The 25,342-nt window shown below is 36.3% G+C and overlaps 3 protein-coding genes and 2 long non-coding RNA genes across 12 annotated transcripts in view; 3 read left to right on the forward strand and 2 right to left on the reverse strand.

Annotated features, from left to right (window-relative positions):
- Positions 1-106: 106 nt before the first annotated feature.
- On the reverse strand, positions 107-4,006 carry LOC408303 (protein lifeguard 1). 3 transcript variants are annotated; one of them, XM_391854.7, is made up of 6 exons: positions 3,781-4,006; positions 2,371-2,441; positions 1,936-2,028; positions 1,667-1,847; positions 1,317-1,587; positions 107-1,172 (listed from the first exon to the last, which is right to left on the reverse strand). In XM_391854.7, the coding sequence occupies exons 2-6, from the start codon at positions 2,420-2,422 to the stop codon at positions 813-815; spliced, it is 957 nt and encodes a 318-aa protein (XP_391854.1). In that variant the 5' UTR covers positions 2,423-2,441; positions 3,781-4,006; the 3' UTR covers positions 107-812. The 3 variants fall into 3 exon arrangements, with proteins under 3 accessions (XP_391854.1, XP_006560047.1, XP_006560048.1); XM_006559984.3 differs by having other exon boundaries at positions 714-1,172; positions 2,371-2,453; positions 3,781-4,002; XM_006559985.3 differs by lacking the exon at positions 2,371-2,441 and having other exon boundaries at positions 714-1,172; positions 3,781-4,003.
- Positions 4,007-4,599: 593 nt separating this feature from the next.
- On the forward strand, positions 4,600-7,494 carry LOC724542 (U3 small nucleolar RNA-associated protein 4 homolog). Its single transcript, XM_003249547.4, has 4 exons — positions 4,600-4,834; positions 4,909-6,448; positions 6,879-7,181; positions 7,247-7,494. Exons 1-4 carry the CDS (start codon positions 4,731-4,733, stop codon positions 7,361-7,363), a joined length of 2,064 nt encoding a protein of 687 aa, XP_003249595.1. The 5' UTR covers positions 4,600-4,730; the 3' UTR covers positions 7,364-7,494.
- Positions 7,457-25,342, reverse strand: part of LOC107965072 — a 37,569-nt gene continuing 19,683 nt past the window's right edge. Inside the window, exons 1-4 of one of the 5 annotated variants that reach the window (XM_016914451.2) lie at positions 9,228-10,330; positions 8,152-9,143; positions 7,975-8,059; positions 7,457-7,887 (exon numbers count right to left, since the gene is read on the reverse strand). In XM_016914451.2, coding sequence (XP_016769940.1) covers positions 7,612-7,887; positions 7,975-8,059; positions 8,152-8,240 — 450 coding nt within the window. In that variant the 5' untranslated portion in view covers positions 8,241-9,143; positions 9,228-10,330 and the 3' untranslated portion in view covers positions 7,457-7,611. Of the gene's footprint in view, positions 7,888-7,974; positions 8,060-8,151; positions 10,331-10,354; positions 10,630-25,342 lie in introns of those variants that run through there. The other 4 variants (XM_016914452.2, XM_016914450.2, XM_016914449.2 and 1 more) reach the window with 4 other exon arrangements.
- On the forward strand, positions 10,742-13,648 carry LOC102654079. The gene is made up of 3 exons (XR_408567.3): positions 10,742-11,532; positions 11,739-11,848; positions 12,039-13,648. It is a non-coding gene; the product is annotated as an uncharacterized LOC102654079 (long non-coding RNA).
- Positions 13,961-24,031, forward strand: LOC102654050. Of its 2 annotated transcripts, XR_003305504.1 has the most exons (6): positions 13,961-17,044; positions 17,142-19,430; positions 19,673-19,772; positions 20,112-20,433; positions 20,556-23,711; positions 23,781-24,031. It is a non-coding gene; the product is annotated as an uncharacterized LOC102654050 (long non-coding RNA). The 2 variants fall into 2 exon arrangements; XR_001704531.2 differs by having other exon boundaries at positions 20,556-24,031.

Raw genomic sequence — 25,342 nt, forward strand, 5'->3', positions numbered from 1 at the left:
ATTATTATATTATAATACTATATATTTATATGTTTACATATCACAGCCAAATCATTGCAATATCAAAAGTAAAACGAAGTTGTATAATAAAAAAAAAAAATAGTAATACTATTTAATACTTTGAAATTTTTATTTTATTATGCAAATATGTTCAAATAATATAATATCTATTTTCTAACACATATAATGAATAAATACATGTATACATTATTAGGATAATTTAGAATTATATTTAAGTGTTATAACTATATCTAACGCACATTAATATCATCAAAATGTATTTCATATTATATATTGCAACAATTAAATCAATTATTTATTGGATATTCGGAATTCATAGTCTTAAATAATAATAATAAACCGTTTTTTACAAAATAAAATATATTTGTTTAAGTAAGTTTAATGAAAACGAAAATAATACTTTCTTTTAATAAAAAAGATGAATTGAAATTCATGAGTAAATATATAAATTGTGTTTAGGTTTTTTATAAGCCTATTTATATTCTTAATTATATAACAATTGGCTTATTTTTTTTTAATAGATTTTTTAATAGGAATTATTTGTCTTATAAGACTAGATATTCAACTTTAAAATAATATAATTTTTCTCTGTGTTATTTATACTTTGAAAATTGTGTAAAAGCTATTATTCCATAGAAATTATTGCCTCTCTGCTACTTTTTTATCTTTCATTGTTTTTGTAATGTACTCTCTATATACAAATAAAAGAGAGTCAAAATAGAACAATGATGAATGAAAGCATTTTGCATTAAACATTAATTCGGCAACAAAAAAAATATATTTTATAATATTTAATTTCGCGAAGAACCAATAATTGTTAAAATATAAAGAAAAATATTGATAATATCTATATAAAGGTTTAGTGCTGCAAAGATATATTCTTCTGGAGAAATGGAATACTTATGTTTACCACCGATCATTACTTGTGTATCATAAATCAAATAAATAGAGAAAAGTAAAGCTCCAATCGATGCATATACAAGTGTCATAATTTTTCCATGCCATATCATTGCAAATATTCCAAACACTACAAAAATTAGTAATGCAACAAAGAGAATGCTATTAAGACCAGTGAAATCAAATTTTGTTTGAAATGCGAATAATGTTAATCCAAGACAAACAACTGAAGTAATTCCAGCAGCCAATAGTACCTGTAAGTATAAAAAAAATATTTCATTTTTATTTAATAAGAAATATAAATTAAAAAACATTAATGTATTATGCATATATATCTATGTTATAATAATACATATATATATATATATATATATATATATATATATATATATAATTACCTCTTCAGATTTGAATGTAGAAGCAGCAGTAGCTAATAAAAAACCTTCTGCTATTGTAAATAAAAACAAAAATACGAAATTCATAGGAGCTTTTCGTCTCACACTGGAACAACAAGCCATACATATAATCAAAACAATAGTTGAAACAAAACAAATCCAAAATAGCTCTGGATGCGTCATTACAAATTTATTAGTTGGAGCATGATAAAGGAACAGTGCAATCATTCCTACTGTGATCAAAAGTTGACACATCAATATACTATATACTTTCCTAAAAAGAGATAAAAATTAAAATGAAAATATATAGAATATATATAAATATATAGAATATATATTTTTAATAATAATACCTGATGAATCCATTTCTAATGGATTTTTCATTGAATTCAAATCCTTTGATATCATCAGATTGCATAGGATCCTCTGCATAATTTGATCCATACATGCCTGCTTGTGGTGTTGTACCAAATATTAAGCCAGGTGGTGGAACTTGTCCGTAAGGAGGTGCACCTGGAGGGATAAAACCAGGACCTGAAAATAAAAAAAAAAATATCATATAATATCATTATAAACAAATTAAAATATTAAAAAAAAAAAAAAATAAAGATATTAAATTGACCTGGTGGTGGTGGTGGATTTGCTCCGTAAGGAGGTGGATATCCAGGATTAAATCCTTCTTGGTGTGGATATGCAGGATTTTGTTGAGGATAACCTGTAATCAAATTTTAAAAACGTAGAATATTAAGTGTAATAGAATCTTCATCTAAGTTAAGCATCATTTTTCACAAAAGTTTGTGCTTTATTAACAGGCTCTAAATATTGGTGCATATTTTTCTTTATATATATTAATGTCACCTTAATTTATAATTTTTTTTTAAAAGATCATAGATAATAAAAGTATCAAGTAGATAATTTAATAGATAATTTTTGAATGATGATTGCCACTTCAAACAAGCAACATGGTATGTTTGCAGTTGCTAAATATTATATTGCATGTTAGAAATATAATATATTATAATAAAGAATGTGTATAACTTAGAAAAAAGATCAGAACCTTGTTGCCCTGCATAAAAATCTGCACCAGGTGTATTCTGCCAAGTTGCCATCTTTTGGTTTTTGTTTTAACTGAAAAAGAATCTATTATTATCATAAGATATTGTTGCAATAGAACATCAATGGAACATCAGCGCACGAATGTACCAACAACCTTAAAATGAAGTGATATATAAGTTGCTAAAAACATTTATAACATTTCAATATATTCAAGTTATTTTCAAAGTTCTATTAAAAAAGAATTTTATTATTATTTAAAACAAAAACATTAATATTAGATGAATACTTTCAAATAAACATGCTCATTCATAAAGATAAATAGTAATAAAAAATTAAATTAATAAACAAAAAGTAAAAATAATAGTTTTAAAATTATTATATTATGTATATGTACAAAAATATATATATATATATAATGTAAATAAATAAAAATTGTAATACAAAAAAATAATTACAGTTTATAAATAATATAAATAATTTTAAAATATAATAATTACAAACTTTATATTATTGTTAAAAATTATAAAAATTATTATAAAATTTTTTTAAATTTGAAACTATTTTTGTCTCAGATTAATGAATTATAGACAATATGTCAAATATAGATAATTTCAAATATCCTGAAATGAATTCAAATATTACAAAATATAAATTGCTCATATTTATAAATAATATATTTTTTGAACTTATTATAACTATTATTTTATTTTATTATATTTTTCAACAATTCTAATAAAACATTTATATATGATGATTAATATCCATATCATGCATTTAAATTACTATAAATATGAGCACAATTAACCTTTATTAACTTTTTTAAAGTATTAAGGTCAGCTGAAAATAACATTAGAAACACCAATTAATAATTATTATTATATTTACGTCTACATACAATTTTACAATATTCTAATTTAATATTGCTATTAAAAAATATATTTTTCATTAAAAATATAAATATATATAGCATGCTTTTTGATAAATATTACGATTAAAAAAAAAAGTGAAAATTAAACATTACAGAAATCAAGGAATTTCATGAATCTTGCTTAGAAATGAATAATTATTGTTTTTTATATTTTAATATAAATTGAGATGTATAAAATGATTTTGTTTTGTCAGCAAAGCACATAAACACAACATTATGAAACACAGTAGCAATAAGACATACTTCAACGTTTTTTTTTATGTAAACAATTAATGTAAAAAACGTTGAAGTTTAACATATTTTTTAATTATGAAAAACATTTTTGCAACAATATCATGGAAGTTTTTTATTATATACATAATATTAATTTGAGAAACAAACTACTGCTTGTACACGTCAATCTGATGACTCATGCGCACTTTCTGGAAATTATTTCAATCGATAATCACATTCGTGCGCCGAATATGAGATAAATTTATTTACCTCTTTTAGAAAACGTTTAAGATCCTTAAACGGAGCAACTGTTTAATATGATGAATAATTTAACTAGATTATGTTGTCAATTTTGTTAACTTATGCAATACGAGTTATACATGCAGTTATATCTACAATGTTACAAAAATGTCACACTCCCCACTTATCAACTTTTGACTGCATCTCGTACGAGCAACTGATATGAAGTAGGTTGGCTATTGGAAAGCGACGATTTAATACAATTTGCGCTTGCGTAATACGTTTTTCACTATGCTGTTTATCGTTAAATAAGATATGCATCTTTGTAATGTATATTTATGTGTATATATATATATATATATATATAATATGTATTTATATATATGTATATATATACACACACACACACGCACATATATCTAATCAATTTCTTAGAAAATTGTATTTTTTGATTCTGAAAAATGATCTGTAATCTCTTCAATAATATTATCTAATTATTTAGATATCTAAAGATTAATGATTATCTTAAGATATCATTAATCTTTAGATTTTAATTTAAAAATATTTAATTTTTCATTGCATAATTATTTTAAATTTATTTTCTATAAACTAATAAATAATTTTAATATTATTTATTATATAAAATTAATATAATCTATTTTTATAATAAAGGAAAAAAGCAATAAAGTTTTAAAATATAATTTTTATAAAATAATAATATTCAATTATAAGATTTCATATCATATATATAGATATATTTATATTTTTATTAAAAATTTTAATTGCATTAAAAATTAATGAAAATAGTATGTATTACAAATATTGGAAAAAAATTATAAGTACCAACATAATAACGTAAAAACACACTTTTCCAAAATCCACGTGTGTGACTATTGTGGTTATGTTTTCTAGTGTTTAGTCTAATTTGTATAATTAATTTAATAATATTAATGTAAATGATTATAAAATAACAAAAGATCATGTCAAGTTGTAAAATACATAATATTAGGTTTTATAATCTTGAACCCCGATCTGCTACTTGTTTGTCGTATGAATCTAAAACAAAAAGGTTAACACTTGCAAGGTTAGTTTTTAAAAATATATTTTTATTTAAATTCCACAGATAATTATAATAATATTTATATTAAATTTTTATAGAAGTGATAATTCGATTGAAGTTTGGAATGTTGGAAACGCACCTTTTGTGGAATGTACAATACCTGGTCATACAGAAAACTCTGTAGAAAGCATTCTTTGGATAGGTCCACGGTTGTTTTCAACTGGTCTTCATGGCATGGTAGCAGAATATAATTTAACAACATTATCTATTAAAAGTGAAGTTGCAGTAACTGGAGGTGCAGCTTGGTGTATGGATGTTAATCATAAAAATACATGTTTAGCTGTTGGTACAGAAGATGGATATATTAATACATTTACTGTTACTTGTGATGCATTAATATATGAGAGAATATTTGATAAACAGAAAGGAAGAATTCTTTGTATTAAATGGGATAATACTGGAGAAATGATATACACAGGATCAACTGATACAATTAGAGTTTGGAATGCTATATCTGGTCATGCAATTCATAAGATGACAACTTCCAGAAAAGAAGCAAAAAAAGAAACTATTATTTGGTGTTTAGAAGTTACAGATGATAACATTATAATTTCTGGAGATTCGCGTGGCTGTTTATCATTTTGGGATCCACACATGGGTACTTTAATTGAATCTCATGAGAGTCATACAGCCGATATATTAGCTGTCACTTTGTCTCATGATATGAATATTGTATATTGTGCTGGTGTTGATCCTGTAGTACGAAGTTTCTGTAAAATAACTATGAAATCTAGTGGTAGACCACAATGGGTAAAAGGAATTGAGAGAAGATTACATGCTCATGATGTAAGAGCTTTAGTAGAAGCAGATGGAAAATTATATTCAGCTGGTGTAGATGGATATTTAGCTCAATCTAGTTATCCACCGAAAGTTTTAGTTAAATATCCACCGTTACTTCAGATTCCATGTGCTACTGTTTGTAAAAAATCTAGATGCATTTTATTAAGGTATCCAAATTTTCTTGAATTATGGAGACTTGGTTCATCTACTAAAGTATCTTCAGAATCAATACGTCCTGGTATGTTATATCAATTAGAAGAAGAACCTATAAAATTACTACAATTAAAAACAAAAAAAGACGAAAACATTATTTCTTGTGCTATTAATAAGGATTCTAAAACAATCGTTTATTCAACTGACAGTCATGTTAGAGTTTTTAACTTTGACGTAATAGAGGGAGATGCACAATTATTAAGAAATGATACAGATATTTCTGCAAATAGAATACAAAAGATGTTATTTAGTCCAAATGGAAAATTATTTGTAACAGTAAATAATGATGGGAAAAAAAATATTGTGACATTATATAAAGTAGAAAAAAAACATTTAAGGCATCTTGGTTCTTTTTATACAAACAAGGAATCCATTATAAATGTTGGACTTATGTGTTTTTCTCCCGATAGTAAATATCTTGTTTGTGCCGATTATCATGGTAGAATTGCTGTGTATAATATTAGTGAAACTGTAAGTAATGATACATCTGAAGCATGGTTATTGCCAAAATATAGTTGCCCATCAACTGCTATGGCTATTCAGAAAGATACATTAAATTTAGTTATTGTCTATTCTGATCATAAGGTAAGCAAAAAGAAAATTAATTTTATATATTATATAAGAAGAATTTTTTCTAATGTTAAGAAAATATTAATATATTATATATTATAATAATTATATTTATTAAAATAATTTTTTATATATAATTATATTTAAAATAATTTATATTTATTTTCTTAATATAAATTAATTTTTATTAATATTTTCTTTATTTTCTTTGAAATATTAAGATTTTGTTTATACAATATAGTATTATAAAATGATATATACTAATTATATATTAATTAGATTAAATATAAAAAACATCTTTCTTTGACTTGCAATTCCTGTTTTTCATAAAACAGTAAATTATAATTCTGTTTTAATATTAAAATTAAAAAAAAAAATTAAATTAAAAACTATAATATAAAACCGCATATTATATAAAGAATTATTTTTTTATGTTTAATTTTAGATCGTTGAGTATAATATTTTGCAAAAACAATATACCAAATTTTCAAATAATTTACAAAGTCGACTTCCTAAACAATGGTTAGCTCGACCATTCCCCATAACGAATATAATTTTTGATCCACGCAACGAAAATATTATAATAATGCATGATGACTCAACCGTTTATATAATTGACAAACTAAACGAATTTTCGGAAAGAGAAACAAAAATTCTAAAACGTGAAAACGGTGACCTCAATGAAGATAGCAATTCCTTTATAAGTTGGCAATCTCAACAAGTTTTTCAAGTTCTCAAAAAATACAAGGTAATTTTAGTTATATTAATTATGTAATTCTAATTTGGAAATAATTATTGTTTTATTTTTTGTAGCATCTTATATATTTGGACTGGTTGAATGACGAAGAATTAGTGGCAGTTGAAGTGAATCCCATGTCTTTGACGGAAAAATTGCCACCGACTCTTAAACAGAAATGGTTCGGAATGTAAATAAATATAGTGAAAATAAAATAAATTAAATCCTATTTTTTTAGGATTTAATATTCTGTACAAAGTCATTTAGCGTGTTTTTATAAAGATATGCTATCTTGGAAATTAAGAATTATGTGTATTTTTATGTCGTAATACTTGTGCTACACAAGATCAGGACAATTTATTTTTCGATACATTTCTTACGGTATACAATGTTTTTTGTGTACAAAATATATATTCCACATTATACTCAAATGTTTGTTCATTTAACCGAGAAAAATGAATTTTTGTTGTACTATGCGAAATTCGCCAGGTTTCATGGATGGTTCAATCGTATGTTTTGGCGAAATATACCAACGACCTGTAAACTCAAGATTGTATTCCGGATGAGATGATCGTAAGCCTATCATACCGGATGTCGTTCTGGGAATGGATGGCGATGGTTTCAGAAGAATCGGTGAACGCTTAATCGCATCTTCCGGCGGTTTGTGTTCGAAAGTGTCCGCCGGAAATCCCTTCTTTCTGCATTCTTCGACCAACACCTACGGTCAATGACATCGGAACACATTAAAATTCGTATGGTGCACATGACGGATACTGCATCGCACGTTTCTATACGATACTGGTACTTTCTTAAAAAATCCACCCATCAAATGTTCGTACTTTCTGGACCAATTGCGTCGAAACAATTTTTCTCGCAATATAATTTCCTTGCTGAAATTTATATATATTGTTGAATATTGATCAAATATTAAACAAACTAAACAAACAAATTAATTGTTCTTTTCACAAGAAAGTATTACTACCAAATACTATCGAAAATCACTGGATTTTTAATGTTAATAGTTTTCTCGGTCTTTGTAATTTCTTTTTTATCTTGTAAATCGCCTTTCATTTTTTTATACTACTTGTGGAAATATAAGAAAACTATTTTAACGAAAGAAAGAAACAAACTGTTGAAACCATTTGCAGATAGAATCCAAACCTTTAGTTTGTTCAATATTATACTAGTTACCATAGTTTCTTATCCTATCTTGGCCAAGATGGACACATTTTATGTAAAAACTGATCACCTCGGAAAGAACAATCGGTGATTCAACTTACACTATTACATCACCGAGACGATATTACCGAGTTATCAAGCCACGATCACCTAGGACTATCGATTTTCAGTAACAGGCATATAAAAGGAAGCGGTAGCTATCGCGGAAAATCTCGTTGAGCCACAGTAAACCGAGTCTAAGGATCGGCTATGAGGTCATAAACCAAGAAGTGTTTAATCTTGGCCGTCTAAGTTGTAACCTGGACCCATACGAAGACGTAGACGTAGCTGGTTTAAGCCTCCAGGAAATAATCAAAGCGGCGATACGGCGACAAGTATATACACAACGTCTGTGTGCACATGTGTGCGTGCGCGTGCGCGCGTATGTGTGTCGCAAGGATGGAAACGATGCAGCGTTTGGTATACGTGAATTTAGATGCGTCTAACACGTTCGTCTTGGTTCGGCGAGGAGGTAACGGTTTGGAAAGCTTTGTAGTTGTGAGGTCTCGAGCTAACGGGGGGTGAAAGGGTGGTTGGAAACGGCTGCAGAGTGCAATGCGCCGAGATTACGACTAATCTGCGCCCGAGACTGGTCGGAAGCGTAGTTTCTGTAACTTACATCGCTTAAAGCGTCAGCTCGTTCAACCCTCAAACTCCTCGTCGCCAGTTACCGCCCGCACAGAGTTCCCTCTCTTTCCCTTTACACCGTCCCCCTTTATACCCCTGTTTCCATCTCCCTCTTTCCTCTTTCTCCTTCTATAACCACTCTTGCATTAGCGAGGACTGATTCCCTTGGGAAAATTGCGTCCTCGAAACTCGAAAGTTTAACGTGCTACGCACCTGCCAGGATTTTATCGTGTCCAACGTCCACCAGGGAAATTTTATTCTTTTCGTTCAACCTAGAGTTTTGAAAATGGACAACCTATGGAAGCTTCTCCTTTCTTCTTCCTTAACATGGTAAATTCCATGGGATCTATTATTTACGTTGTCAACGTTGGAATTCGAGTACATGTAAATTCTTTTTTACTCGAGAATGTTGTTGGAGAAAATTGATGGCTTAAATAATACGAAAATATCTTGGTAAAAGATTACATCAATCGAAATGTATCGAGTCAATGTATCGTAGTCAATCATTTTTAAACGAAACGTGTCACAACTTTGAAAAAAAAAGAAATCTTAACACAGAAATCACATTGTTTCGAAGAAAACAAATTATAGAACGAAATTGGAATTCATTTACCAATTTCTTTCTACGAACAAAAATTACATTTTTATTTATATCATTAGTATAGCATAATAAAATTACTTTTTTTTTAAATACGTAAGAATAATGGAAAAGAGAGATACATTCAAAAAATTCATTAAATATTCTTATCTTATAAATGACACTAAATCAAGATTGAAAACAACAATAAAAATGAACGCCTTTAAGACATATCTAACGTTGCCGGTGATGTTTCAGCGAGCGGATAAAGGCAACTAGAAGCGAGGCTTATACGCGGTCGAACGATGAGATTCAATTGACTGGAGCCTCCTGGTACTAACAGCTGGCATTAATCACCGAGAGATCGCCGATATAACGCACGCGTGTTGGAGGATAACGTGGACGGCTGGGGTGGCTCGTACTTTCGGACACGCGAGGGGTTCCCCGTTCGTTATCGCGATACCAATATTCGCACTCTCTTCACGCGCGGCCCGTGTGTACACCGTGTATACCAATTGACGGCTGCTTCCCTTTTCACGTGGTCCGTGATCCCCTCGATCGCTCGTACACCAGTGATATCTGAAGTGGCGGCGTCGCGCACGCGAGCTTCATCGACGGGGGCGAGAGAGGAATTCCCGCGGTGATTCCCCACGATGTCCATCGACCGCACACCACTCTCTCTCTCTCTCTCTCTCTCTCTGCGGCTTTTATACCGTTTTTCCATTCCAACTGTCAATCGATCCCAATTCTTACCAATCTTTACCTTCTTCCACAGCGAACAAGGTCGTTGCAAGGTCGATCCATGCCACGAGATCTCATACGAGATCTGGATGTTTTGCATCGCGAATAATTATCGACGTTTACCGCGAGAGACGCATATATCTGGATGCACGTTGATATTGGACAAGGGTCAAGGGGGGAGAGGTATGAAAAGAGTCAGGTGAAGGAAGGTGGAGAAGGAAGGAAGAGGCGAAGAGGAGGAGGAGGAGGAGGAAGAGACACGACCGGGAAGAGAAATTTGCGGGATCGTAGATGTAGAGACACGGCGGGACGCGCTGTAAATTACAAGCGGAGCGCCAAACCGCTATGGTCTTCTCTCGGTGGCGCAGGGGTGTCTAGACGTATAGATAATACCGAGTTTGTGCGGGGCAGACGCAACCTAGACGGTCCCTGGTTCATCCAGCCACCCGAACCAGCCAGCCAACCAGCCAGCCAGCCAGCCAACCGGGCTAGGCTAGACACATCGACCATGCTCCGTTTCTCTCGTTGCCTCTCCTCTTCTTTCTACGCGCGCCGCGCCTGTCCTTGTCCTGCCCGCCGCTACCGTCCCACCTATATACTGTCACGGTCCTCGTCGCACCCGGCCACCAACGCGAGAGCATACCTATATGCTCCCCAACCGGATTTCCCATCGTTCTCTCGTCGCACCGGCTCACCAACGCTTCCTCCCTCCCCGCGAGAGATGCAAATCCTCAATAGCATCGTTGGATCCTAGATCCCATTGGCAGCGATCGTGACGTAGACGATGCACCCAGTCTTCGCCCTGTCCCTCCTTCCACTCGCAGTCTTCCTCGCGGGGAAGGTGTTGTCTCGCGACCTAGGAATTGTTTCCGTTTCGCGAGACGTCGATTCTCGCACGATCTCTCTCTCTATAGTATTCGGTGAAAATTTAGCTTGCTTTCGACTGACAGCCTTCCATTTGCTATTTGACGCGTCGCGAGAATTCTAATGGGGAGATACGAAGGAATTGTGGAAGGAGTGGCGGAAGATTTAAAGAGGATTTTTATCGAGAACGTTATCCGCGATTCTTGAGTCAAGGGGATAAAGAACTTTGTTGATTGGAAATTGGAATTATCTTCATTCAACGTTACTTCATCACAAAGATATTTTATTTTGCAATTCTTCTGTGACACACTTCAACGTTACTTGAAAAGTTTATAGGTAATAATAATTATAGGTGATAATATCGATTGTAAATGTTTCTAATAATAAATGTTTTATTATAAAGAATCGATAAATTTTATAAATTGCAACGTTAGATTATGGAGCATAATTCTTCTCGATATTATTAAAAAAAAACAACAAGAATTGGGAAACTTGCTTCTGTCTCCAAAATAGTTTTAACTAACTTTCAATTTATTTTCCAGGAAAAACCAACCACCTTTTCCGGTTGCATCCCGTGATTCGCATGCACTTCTTCCATATCGGCCATAGCAAGCAGCCAGACCGAGCTTTCACGAGGAATTAAGTGATATAAGTAATATCGATTAATGTAAATGTTTCCAATAATAAATGTTTTATTATAAAGAATCGATAAATTTTATAAATTGCAACGTTAGATTATGGAGCATAATTCTTCTCGATATTATTAAAAAAAAACAACAAGAATTGGGAAACTTGCTTCTGTCTCCAAAATAGTTTTAACTAACTTTCAATTTATTTTCCAGGAAAAACCATCCTTTTCCGGTTGCATCCCGCATACACTTCTTCCATATCGGCCGTAGCAAGCAGCCAGACCGATCAACTTGAGCTTTCACGAGGAATTAAGGATAGAGCTTCATCCCCCGCGGTATACGCATCTTCCTATATCGTCCCGGCTAGGCCGCCCCTCGCCCCCGGCCCGGCCGCCGTTTTAATCGGCCCGACTGCAATGCATAAATCCCCGTTAAATAATACGGTAGTTAACAGTGCCATTAAGCCGTTCGAGATACCGCAAAACCGGTAGGGTGCTCCTCGCTGTACGCGCGAAGTCCGTATTTATCGGCAGCCGACGCGCCACCACCGAGAAATATTGTTCTGCGCTCGTTTCCACTGGCGTTCGGGGGCCGACAAAATACCGGGGACGAAGAGCAGGAGGGGTGAAATAAAAGAACGAGAAGAAAAAAAAGGAGAAGGTATAAAATCGAAGGGAGAGGGAGGGAAAAAGCAGAGGCGCATGATATGGCCGAGTGAGGAAACGGGCAGACGTACAAATTTCCATTCTCCACACCCATTCCTTTTTGAGCCGCCGTCGTAATTAATTGTTTCGAGTGTAATGAGCGGGATCGTTTTTACGCGGCGCGGATTCGTAATTAGCGGGTTCCCGTAAATATGAAATTTCATCGCGATTATTTAATGCCGAGACGACAGTTGGCGAGCGTGTGCACCGCGGGGCGAGGTTTCTGACACTTGGAGGGTCCGTTTTAATGATCTCGATCCGTTGATTCCGAATGGACCCGTTTCCTTCTTGGACTCTAACGACTGGGCGAGGTGAATGGCGCGATAATGTTTTTTGCTTTATTTTTATGAGATCGGGGGGGAATTTTCCGCTTAAAACTGAAGGAGAATTCGAACGCGGGATCATTAAGGTAAATAGATATTGGGATGATAGTCTAATGGATCGAGGTTTAATGCGTATTTTTTATTACGATAGTTTTATAATTTTGTCGTTGAAAGTTTTCGAGAAAGATCCGTGCACGATATTATTCTTCTTATTCAACGAATATTCAAATTTTTGAGTAAGAAAAGAAATATTGATTTAAAAATCGCAATTATAATAATGGAACAATAAAAAAAGAAACATGAAGAAGTGAAACTAACGACAAATTCATCGATCGATCTTGAATTCGCGATATTTCATGAGAACGAAATTGCGGTGACCTCGTTATTTGACAAACGATCGTTTCTGTTCCGTCGAACAATGCCGCGTATCGGAGAAGAAACGGTAACGAGCAATAGATTTCGATATAACAAGCAACATTCGTCATAGTTTACGTAGAATCGAAGCGTGGATCGCCGGTCGGTTATTTTTCTACCGGTATCACGAGTCGTTCCATGATCGGATTCGAATATTTTTCCGGGGAAAAACGACAAATGAGAAGGATTGAAATTACTTGTAAGAGGGATGACTGATGTCGCGATCCTTATCCACGGCGGAAATACCGAAGAAAGACACACAACGGAAAAAGTATTGTCGATGTCCATTTCGATCTATCGATACGAGTATGTATGACAAATGGCTGTGATGTATTATTATTTTTTATTTATTTTATTTATTCTACTTTAATTTTTAACAGGAACTGATGATTATATTTTTGTTATTTTTTTGTTTTAATTAATCTCAATCAGAATTAAATTATTCACAAGCTTATACTCAATATAGAGTATAAACCATAAACTTATATGTTTCATTTTTGTTTTGAAGAAGCAAAGATTATTTTGTTTCTTGTTAAAGTTAGAACACAAGAAATTAAAAAAAAAGAAAGAGTTTTTGCAATTATTAATATTATATAGATACTTTTCACAAAATTAATATTTTAATGTCATTAATTTTTTTATCATTGGATATAATAAGAAAATATTCTCATATATCCATTTATAAAGTAATTAATAATATTTTCAATAAGAATAAAAATCGTACATGATAAAAGATATACGTTTATTATATTTTGATCGCACAAGAAATACGCAAAGATTCGCTAAAATTGAACTTTCTTTGATACCAGACTTTGATATAGGCTATAAGCAATCGTGAAGAATAACGTGTTACGGGTGAAGAACTCGACCGTGAAAATTGCGAGACGTAACAGAAAATTTGATCGGCCGTCTGCTCGATTTTCTTGCGTAAAGGGGACGAATTAACTTTGAGGCACCCCTATCGCGGACTCAGCCGTCCCTATCGTCGACCCTTTGATTTTAAGCAATCTCCAAGGGTGACTCGCCACATTCCGATTACAATTTTATTTCCTCCCCGCGCTGTCTTCGTTCGATCACTTTCATCGACTAGGGGTTAACTCGTTTTATAGGATGATTCTTTTTTTTTTTCCTTTTTTTTTCTCTAGTCCATCAGACCAGTTGCAGACTTCATTTAATTTTCTAAATCACTATTTATTCCAATTTCTTTTAAGTTGCGATTCTCTTTCGTATATAATATTCATAATAACGCGCTCTTCTCTCGCATGAGATAAAATTTGAAAAGATTTTTCGCTGCTATTAAGATAATTAATAAATCTGATGGTAATCTCCTTATGAATCATGATGTACAGGATTACTAGTCTAAATTTTATTTCAATTGTAACGATATTATCCATCTTGTTTCGCGATTCAAATAAATAAATAGAACAAGGCTATTTGTTAGGTTCGTAAGAATCTATGCGCTTTTTTTAAAATAAATAATATGAACATTCAACACGAATCATTTTTATCAAAGCTGTAACAAGAGGGAAGAGAAAGAACATGAAAAAGTCCACGTAAATTACAAGCGCATCTCATCTCTCCTATCGGCAGATTTATATCCCCGAGTGGCTGTCAAACAAATACGCTGGACTAACGGCTGGTAAAAAGCTCGGATATATGCGCGCCCCCTCGGCGTGGAATAATAAAAAAAATCAAGATTTCTCACTGTGCGCATACACGAAAAATATAAAACGTCGAATTGCTCTGTTCTTCTTCAAGCCACCTTTATTATATCGAATAAATCTCAAATTGTTAATCACAATGCGTATTAAGCAACAAAATAGAAAGATTACAAGGAAATTTTACAAGATCGAGTGTCGATTCTTTCTTGGCAAATAGATATTTTTCTATATACTTGATCAACTTACTTGATCATCTAATTATTAAATTAATAAATTAACGCGAGTGTGTGTGTCTATTCGTATTTCGCTCGAATAAAAGTTTAACAGGAAAAAAAAAAAAAAAAAAAAAGAACGCGTGCACGGTCGCTAAATCGATCGGAAACAAAATTTCTCCCGTATCCGATCCCCGCATCGCGACGTCGTCTATCCCCGCCGCGTTTCTCACGCTTCGAGATCCGTCCCGTAACAAGATCACCGTTACGAAATAATTGTATCCTGCGCGCCAGTCGCGACGAAGCCGCGGCAACCCCTTTTTCCGCGGCTCTTTGCCGCCTCGCTTCCCCCTTCCTCGCCCTCCCCTCCCTCCCTCCTTTTTATTCGCTTGCGCGGCCTTTTATTCGCGTGAGCTGTCCGAAAAAAGAGGGCGAGAGCAGGGTGATTCCGGGAAGCAAGGGCAACAAGAGTGGCTGACGAGTGCGCCGCAAAGTCGTAACGCCGCCCAACCCCCTCGATCTCGATCATCTGCCTCCACCGCCGCCGTCTGTGTGACGCGGCATCCCTGCGGTTTCGAGTTACCCAACACCGCGCCGTCTAGCAACCCGTCTGATGATGATGCTCTAGCCACCACCAGAGTCGGAGTTTTTGTTTTGTCTGGCGGACCGGAATGTTTGATGCAACGTCTCCGACCAATTATATCATTATACGCGCGCCGGAGTACACGGTATGCGGTTTCACTGGCGCGTGTGCAACCGACGAAATATTCCACGGCCTTGTCGCAGGTTAATTGGGATCGTTTCGTTTATTGGCGATGGATGCTGTACGCGATCGGGCTGGGATAGATAGGTGTGATTCGTGTTGCTGGGAAAATAAAATTTGAAATGAACAGTTTTAATTTCTAACAAAAATTTGAAATGAGTATTGCACAAGGGAACAGAAGTGTATTTATCTATTGTCTCAATTGCGAGTCTTTCTCATTTAAAAATTATAAAAATTACATCGAGCATATTGTTTCTTTTTTTTGGTTTATAAAATAGGAAATAATGTTTATTATCCAAAATTTTCTGTTCAAATTCAAACCAATATTCAATACACTTTCTCCCGTCATTACTCATACCATTCAAGTTCCATACCCATTCCAGGAAGCCAGACATCCGGACAATCTCAAATACTCTTCCCATCCCTTCCATCGCTTCTCCAAGCTCTCCAAATTCGCACCTGCGACGATCGGGTTTCATTCAGTCACGCTGCACTTATCTAATCAATCTTGCCATTTCAGATCTCAGTCTGATCGTGGATCTTAATTACCGTGAAGGAGATCTGGACACATTTGGTCGGGCGTTTCGTGTGCTCGTTCATACGTTAAGTCCCATTAAAAAGACTCCGTTTCACCCCAACGGAAGATTCCATTGTGTCGACACAGGTTTACATCAACTTGGACACTTTGAAAGATACCTGCGCGCTCTAAATGGCGAGAAGAGGAACATTGAACAACAATTTTTATATTTTTATGTTTAGAATCGAAAGATAAGATCTCTCGATGTATCTCTCATAACGCTCCGTCGAATTCCTTTGCACACGCGTCGATTGTTGAAACGATTTTGGACGGCTGTCTTGCAGGTGCGTGCACATGCAGATGACGGCGTCCAGTGTGCGCCACGAGCGTTAATTGAAACAACAGTTAGAGCCGGTGAATCATTTAATTAAGCGGATTCCGAACGAGTCGCGCGACGCCGCGTCGTCTGGCGTCATTTCGATCTAATTACCACGCCGGGGCTAAGTGGCTCCGCTGGATTCGCTGAATGCCTCGCGACGAGCGTCTTTTTAAGTGCCGACGGTTACAAGTGCTCTGTCTGCCTCCGCGTTATCCCTTTCTCCATCCTTTTCCCGGCAGAAAAGCGGTAAGACGAGATACCACCGTGGGTTGGTATATGAACATGTAATTATTGGTTTTACCTGTTTGGTCTGATCCTGATTCTTTTGTCTGGTTTTCTTTAGGATTGTGGTTAACGCGGCGTGAAAATTGGCCGAGTAAATGGGAACGGTAAGTGATTGAATTATGCGAAACAGTTTGGTAAATTTTTGAGCGAGGGATAGTAATTAGATAATAAATATGTAAATGTAATAAGATTCATAAGAAGCGGAGAATTTGTAAATCGTGCAAGTAAGCAATATTTTATTTTTATCGTTGTTTAGTTGAAAATAAGAATTTACACATTTGATAATACGGTAAATTGGGATAAATCGATGAATATTTCATTGATGTATCGAGAAAAAGCAATATTTCCATTTTTCGATTTCTCGATTGTACGATTCTGAATATACAGGAGCATTAATCTCATTCTTAACGAGTTTATATAAAACTCGATAGCGTTCCTGCTTCCTGTTTCATCGGAGAAGGGCTTGTTTCCTGTAGTTTGATCGCTCCCTTCGTGGCCTCTTCCAACCCCATTTAGAATCGTTGTCTGAAACGAACCCTCTGCCACGATAATTTGATTGCTACGCCATCCAGGCCAGACCCTAGCCCAAAATTCGTAATCGCAGCTGTGCAAGCGTTCAATTCTATTACAATTGTATCTATGAAAAAAAGCTTTGGCCAAAATATTGAATTTTACGCGATTGTAATACATCCACCTCGACGAACAAAGCATGCCAATTAAAATCATCGCACAAATCAATAATAATAAAACGACAAAATCTATTTAAAAAATATAAGTCGAAAGAAACAATAAGTCATTTTCTACAATTGAATAGAATTTCACTTTTTCTTTACAAACAAAAAATGTTACGCTTTTAATTATCGATACAAGAAGAAAGGGCATGATCCGTTATTCGAACAAGATCGTTTGAAATCGTTGGCACAGAAAGCTCTTAATATTCGTAGAGGCGACTAAACGTCATAAAGCCTGGTACGCGCTAATCATCATAATTTGCAAGGACGTCTAGCCGGTCCGTCGTTGAGGCGACGCCTCTCGTAATTCGAGTGACAACTGACGGCCGTCTACGCGTTAAACGCTCATCCCGGTGCCACGATCCAATCTCATCCGAGGAGGAACTTTTTTTACGAGAACGAGAGAGGTCACGAGACGGCGGCACTCTCTCTCTCTCTCTCGCACACTTTTTCTCCGCTCTTGCTCTTTCTCCCTCCCCCTCCTCCCCTCGTCGCGCTCTCTTTCTCACTCTCCGCAAATTACGTAGAAACGGTGGCTTTCTTCCAGACATTTTTCTCGCTGGCCCGACAGTACAAAATGAATCACCTTTCCCGCTCATGGAACAGGAATTTATACATCGCGCCTCATTTCTCTTATTTACAGATGCATTTGCGTAAATTTCCAACCCTTTCCCTGCCCCCTCCTCGACAGTCTCTCGACGGTTTATTCGCGATCTGTTGGCTCCCCCGGTAATTCTAGGGGAATCCCTCATCTTGTCGCCGTGAGGTATTCGCCGGTGAAATCGTCGACAACGGAGAGAATCGTAAAAATGACGAAGCCGCCATTGTTTTTAACCGTCTCGCGTTTAGATCTTTCCCCGCCGATTCGTTAATGAGATCGAAATCCATGTTTCCTCTTCCCTTTGCCTTTCTATGATTCGAAAAACGGAGAAACAGTTTTGAAGCGTCATTTTTCAAGTTTGTTAAGTTTGAATTAACATTGCCACCTTGACTCTATCGCTATCGAAGAGACTAGAATTTTTGCAAGGATCTTAACTATCGCGATTAGGAACGAGGGGGAAGCTTAGCGACGCGATGTCTGGGATGAGAAAGATGAAAGAATGCACCGTGGCAGAGAAAAGGCTGGTAAAAAGGGGGATCCGGAGCAAAAGACGCAACTGTCATGAATGAAATGCTGCTCACCACCTATTAATATCCATCACCTCCTACAACGGGTGTCGCCGGCCTCATAACGCCACTCGACTCTCGCCAGGAACATCTTCACGCGAGATTACTCGTCGTTTCTTCCAGCGGCGCAGTTTTACGCAACCGCGAGGAACAATCTCGCCCACGTTACCTTTCTCTCTCTCTCTTCTTCCCTCTCTTCCTCCGCGTCGCACAACGAGAGAGGCGAGAAAGAAGGGAAGATGTGCACGTACGAAAGGAACGAGGACGAAAGGCGGAGGCGATGTCACGGAGTGTTTTATTTACCGAGCGGGAAAGCCTAGACTTTGCACTACGCCACCGGTGCACGACACCCCCGCGTGTCTTGGAACGCTTGTGTACAAACACGAGGATCGTCCAACCGTGTCCGTGTGTTTGCTACAAAGCTGCATGGCCGTCGTTGGATCGTCTAGGTATGTAATGGGAAAATACCGGGGCGGTGGTGATCGTTGGGTAAACGCGACATCCAGGTCAGATCGTCTGAAGTGCATCGATATCGGTGCAATTATCCGTGATAATCGAAATTAACTTTCTTGTAAGTTTGTCATTTAGGATATTTTTTTCTTTTAGAATATTAGAAGTTTTGTTTTTCATTTTAATTGTTTCAGTAGAATATGAATGTTTTAAAACTGATTCTTCTTCTTTTTTTTTTCAGAATATATTATCTGGCTGCTGTTGTTACAATTAATTGGTAACATGTCTGGGAAATTATAATTTTAAAAGCATTGAACTTTATAAATGCACAGAGTATGTACGTAAGTATAATAAGATGTAATAAGAAATAGTTATATATTTTTGTATCTGCAAAAGGAATCGTTTCTTTTCATATGAATATTAATATAGAGGAATAATTAAATTAATATTATATTTATCTTTACCTAATTTTAAAAAAGAAATGAGAAGAAAGAAAGAAAAAAGGTAAGATATGCATAAATTATTTTTAAATTTCAAGCATTACAATTCTATCCATATTATAATAATTATGAAATAAATTAACAGATGAATAAACAGATGAAAGTTAAGAACCTCTTTAATCAACTTTCTTCGAAAAATTCGTTAAAACGCATCTACTAATTGAAACGTATTTTTTACAGAATTTTGACGATCGAAACAGTCCACCACGGCACAATTCGAAGTAATTATTGTAATGGCAACGGTCTGGAACACGGTGGAAAAATACAAGGTACCGAGGAAACAATTCAGCTGGGAAGAGCCCAACGGGAGCCGTGAACGTACACTTTAAAGCTTTCGGAATCTGAAAACGCCGGTTCGTTGGACTTTCTCGAGAATTTGCACGGCGGGATAAAAGAATCGTAAGGTGCAGCGCCGGAACGGTTGAAGCCGCATAAAACGCAAGCCAAACAGTTCTTGTTCCTGGGACGATAAAAACGTAACTCACGCGACAAACCGGCCAAGGTAATAATTGTTCCCTGTATTTCTTCCGGTGGGCCAGTCCCTTTGAAATTTTCATCGCGAAATACGAGACCGTGAAAGGTAAGGGACTCGCTGTCATAATGTCGAAATTATTTTTGCCGCAGAACGACCAAGTTACGACCAAGTTTTTTCCCAAGATGCCGTATCCGCGAAACTAATCGCGCCATCTAGCCAAGTCGATCGCGGGACTTCCTCCCAATTGGCAAAGTATATAGAATTAACGAATAAGTTGGTTAAATGCAAGCAACTTGGGCAGGAGAATGATGACTTACTAAAAACTCTGTTTTCTAGATTATAATCGTTATTACGAGGCACCTTTAAGTGGTCGAAATTGAACCACCCTTTAGCCCGACTGTAAGACTCGTAATTATTAATTTTTATGTCTGCTGATAATGTCTGCTCGTCTCTGAGAGAGTGCTCGAGCATTTTAACGGTGTTTTGTGTTCGTTAAAACGGACGGAGGAATTTTTAATTAACACAGTTTCTGTAATATAAAGCTAGCCTTTTCTGGTTTTATTTCTGACAATTAACGGGTGTAAATTAAAAGTAGGTACTTTTGGAAAAAATTATTTCAACACTTTGTTAGCGGTGGAATAATATTCAGACTTGTTGTACAGGTGCATTAATTATTTAAGACTTAAAAAGATCGATGTACTTTTTTCTAAGAATTTCTCAATTTTAGTAAGTAAACGTATATGTTTAATTTTTCAAAAGTGTGTCTTAATTAAACGCTGCAAGAGCTGCGCTTAGGATTAATTCAAGAGTCTAATAACCAGTCTGGCCATTGTACGCCATCGCACGAACTTTTCTCCGGCCAGCCAGTCATAGAACAAAGGTTCTTATCATAACGTGAACCATAATTTATAATAAATCTATTATTTTCATATAAAAAAATTCACAATACTCTTGAAATTTCAAATTAAAATCCAAATAGATACAAATTGACATATTAATTGTTTCTCTTAATAAAAGGGAGGAACAATTTTTTTCTCAAAATTTTTACTTATTCTAAGATCGTTACACAAGCAATACAATGGAATTTTACCAATTGCTGGAAATAATATACATCAATACAATATATACCATCGACAAAATCAACGTCATCACCGATCTGGATAAAATGAGAATCGAAATCAGCCAAGGACCAAGCTTCGTCCCACTGTTGTACAGCCATCTTTCGCTCGGCGAATCTATGCGCGACTCGTTTCCCTTGATTAAAGGAATAATCCCCCGAGGGTGGAAGGAGTACACCGCGATCGTGTCCTTTAACACGGTCGCTCGAGGCCTTGCGGAACGAAGGGAAGAGAAAAGTTTTTCGCGGAAACGAAACTGGTCGAGGGGGGGGATCTAGGCAGAGACGAAAGGGAATCGGAGGAAAAAGAAAGGAACAGATAGCGAGCAGACGGGCGCGGTCGTGCCGGACGGCATTTTAATAGGTTCGCGGGGTTCGAGCGAAAAAGTTGCAAAACAAAATAAATCGGCGTCGCGACAGGTCGGGCCCGCGCTCTCCTCCGCCCTCTCTCTTCCCTTTTTCTCCTCTTTTCTCCTTCTTCCTCTCGGCTTTTTCCCTATCCCCCTTCGCGCCTCCCCTGCACGGGACGCGGGTCATGCATATTCACGTGTGGCATTCGTACGCACGGAATTAAGCGGCCGGGGAATTAAAGCGCTTTTCGGCGAGAGCTAGTCCAGGAGCCTTCCACCGTCCCCTCCCCCACACCGTGCTCCAGGTGATTACGCGGGGATTTTTCGAGAGACGGCGTTTCTATGGCGGCGCGGTAAGTACAGCTGCGAGAGACCATGCCGCTCGCGCGTCGATTCGACTCGCATTATTCCCCGAGACAAATTGGACTCTCGCGTCCTGGACAACGCTTCTCTCTACTCTTTTCTACTTTTTTTTTTCCTCCCTTCGGTATCTTTTATCGCACTGACGAGACTCTCTTTTTTAGGAAAATATCATATCGGTTTGGTCGTACGAGGGATGAAGTTTCTTGATCCATGGATATTGAGAGCATGTCGAGACCGAGTAGATACGTTTATGGGCGTCGAGCAAATTGTTGGAGAAGATTGCAACCGGAATGTAGAACGAGGGAGTGATAATTGATCGAGTACTCTTACTGGAAAATTATCCATGGTTATGTATAACAATTATTGGCCCATTGTACTTCAATTTTATTCATTAGATTCTATGATTTCTTCATTTAACGTTTTTTCACTTTCTTTGCGTTTTATCGTTGGATTTTTTCTTTTCCAGAGAATTTAAAGGATGGATACTCGTTCCACGCGGATAAGTATTAAGCTGTTCTCCGAGTTGGTTGAAAGAATTCTAGCACTCCTGCGCCACTTACGGGAGTAGACAGCAGAGATCTGCATAAATATTCATACCGTTCCTAGTAAAGGCAACAACAAATGCTTTGTCGCGTGTAAAAACGACAGGAAAGGTTGGGTAGGATATTCCAGGCGTTCGTGAAGCGGGAGAAAAGAAGAAGAGTAAAAAAAAAGGGGAAAGGGAGAAGGACGATGGAATAAGATGGAAGAAGAAGGATCAGAATCAAAAGAGATTGACGAATTTCACCTGCTCGTGTAATTTGTACATCGCCACGTGATACGTACACGGTGTCACGCGTGCTACACCTCGATATCCGCCGCGGAAAGAGCCGCGAGAAGAAAAGGGTGCGGAGGAGCGTGGATGGAGAGGAAGGAGAAATGGCCGTGAGGAAGACGAGGCGTCTGAAATAAGGCTCGAAACCTCAAACCTCCCGGAATCTCCGGTATCGTGCAACTATCACGTCTGCCAACCAACCCGTGCACCTTCCCCCTTCGCTCACCCTTTCGCTACCTACCCCTGCGTGTGCCACACAGTCGGCCACCCCTTTCTCCGCCGCGCCGTCGCCGCCGTCGTTTTCATCTCTCCTTTCACCCTGCCCCCTCGTCTCACCGTGCTCCTCCCCAACTTGCCCCCCTGTCTCACCCTTCCCATTCGACCGACCGCCCGTCTAGCCGCCCTTCCAACCCCTCACGCTGTGCGCCGCGCCACCCCCGATCGCGTCCCGACGAAACTCCTCGCCACTCCAGACGACAGCGGCTCTGGTAACAGAGACTCCTCGAAACGTCGAACGAGCCCCGTTACGAGAGCGTTTTCTCCTCGTGGATGCGATCGACTCGCTCTCCCCGGCACCCTGGCGAAGCGTGCGAAGGTCGAGCCGAGGGACCAAGAGCACGAGATCGATCCGTTCCACGATCTTCACGTGGATGGATACCAAGTAATACGTGGTAATTGACCTTTTCTTTTTCTGATCTTTGGAATCTATGTCGATTATTGTATGTTTAAGGATACAAGAAGTGTTCTAGAAATGGAGGTACATATTTTTGAGCCCAGCTCGAAAAGGGGTTGTGAAGGGATGAATTTGTTTGTGGTGCTTACGGTAGTTGCGATACTTTAGGAAGAGGAAAATTATGTAATTTTTGAGAGAAAAAGAGGGGACTGAAAAGGTTTATTCTCTGAGTGCATAAATGAAAGAATAAAGATAATTAATTAATTGATTGATTATATATAAATGACAGAGAAGAAATTATATTTATATCACCAGTTTTTGAAAGAAAATGTATCGATTCATAATCGGTTTTTTAAAAGAAAGCTACTAATTTGTAACTAATTTGTAGCATACAAATAAATTAGATTGAGAATTGATTATAATAAAGAAGCATGGAAGAATCTGATTTTCAAGTCTCCCCTTCCTCCTTTCTTCGGAAGTTCTTCTATTTCGCAGTTCATCCCCGTCTCACGAAAGAGAGGTCCCGATTAATGAAAAGAATTTATGAAAGAAACATGTCTGAAGCGGGCACGAACGACCACATCCAAAAATAAGAATGCGCTCATTGTGATTTATAGCCTGCGTCACGCGTCAATGTTGGATGATTATGGATGGTGTTAAACGGCAGCTCCCGACGCAGCAGATGTGGTTCGAGCGGTCTACCCTGTACAGAAAGGGAGAAAGAGGGGGAGAGCCGTCTAAACCTGCGACCGTGACATTGAAACGTTACGTCGGGTATCCCCCTCATGACGGGCCAACGGATGGACAGACAGACGAATAGATCGAAATCTACCTTCACGGTCCTTCGTCCCTTCTCACGCGATTCTCCTTTTTCTTCCACGATTCGGAATCGGGCCTCGTAAACTCCTGTTAAATATTCATCGATGATAGAAAAAAATCTGATGTTCGAAGAAAAAAAGGGAAAGAAAAATCACGTTTGCTTTTTTTCGATCGAAAATCAATTACTACAATTAAAGTAGTTATTGGAAATACGATGGAACAATAATTATTTCTTTATATGCTGAGAAATTATAGCGAAGGAATTGATTTGTGTCAATTCGTGTTTCTTTTCATTGAAAAGCAATTGTCAAGGAATAATTATTTTATTCTACTTTGAGGAATCATACGAATAATTCTACGATTAAACGATTAATATCTTTCTCGAAAAAAAATCTTCGAGTTATGGGAATGGAAATTTATCATCACTATTTTTATTTATTGCGAATAACTTGTACTTACTTCAAATGTTAATGAAACAAGTGTTCAAGATTGATTATGAAAGAATACAAAAATCGTTCTAATTTTGAGATTTAATTCAATTACAGTACAGTGAATAAAATGAAAAGAAAAAAGCAATAAGAAGAATCGTACATGAGTTTTTGAATATTTCATTACATCGAATCAATTCAATACAATTTCTCAATACAATTCAATTATATTTTCATCGGATTGTACAAAATTGTTTTATACACTCGGCCCACAATCCATCCATAAATTCGGCTAACAACGAGCATCGTAGCTCAATACGTTCATTTACCCTTGCCCAGACGCATGCAAAGTCATTACACGGGTCAATCAAA

This window comes from Apis mellifera, linkage group LG10 (assembly GCF_003254395.2).
Source record: "Apis mellifera strain DH4 linkage group LG10, Amel_HAv3.1, whole genome shotgun sequence".
Taxonomy (NCBI): domain Eukaryota; kingdom Metazoa; phylum Arthropoda; class Insecta; order Hymenoptera; family Apidae; genus Apis; species Apis mellifera.

Excerpts from the sequence above, each read along its gene's own strand:
- LOC408303 (XM_391854.7), bottom strand. The coding sequence starts at position 2,422 with ATGGCAACTTGGCAGAATACACCTGGTGCAGATTTTTATGCAGGGCAA. Across the intron at positions 1,848-1,935 it reads AAATCCACCACCACCACCAG|GTCCTGGTTTTATCCCTCCA; the intron begins GTCAATTTAATA and ends TTTTATTTTCAG. Across the intron at positions 1,588-1,666 it reads ATTAGAAATGGATTCATCAG|GAAAGTATATAGTATATTGA; the intron begins GTATTATTATTA and ends ATCTCTTTTTAG.
- LOC724542 (XM_003249547.4), top strand. The coding sequence starts at position 4,731 with ATGTCAAGTTGTAAAATACATAATATTAGGTTTTATAATCTTGAACCC. Across the intron at positions 6,449-6,878 it reads TTGTCTATTCTGATCATAAG|ATCGTTGAGTATAATATTTT; the intron begins GTAAGCAAAAAG and ends GTTTAATTTTAG. Across the intron at positions 7,182-7,246 it reads AAGTTCTCAAAAAATACAAG|CATCTTATATATTTGGACTG; the intron begins GTAATTTTAGTT and ends TATTTTTTGTAG.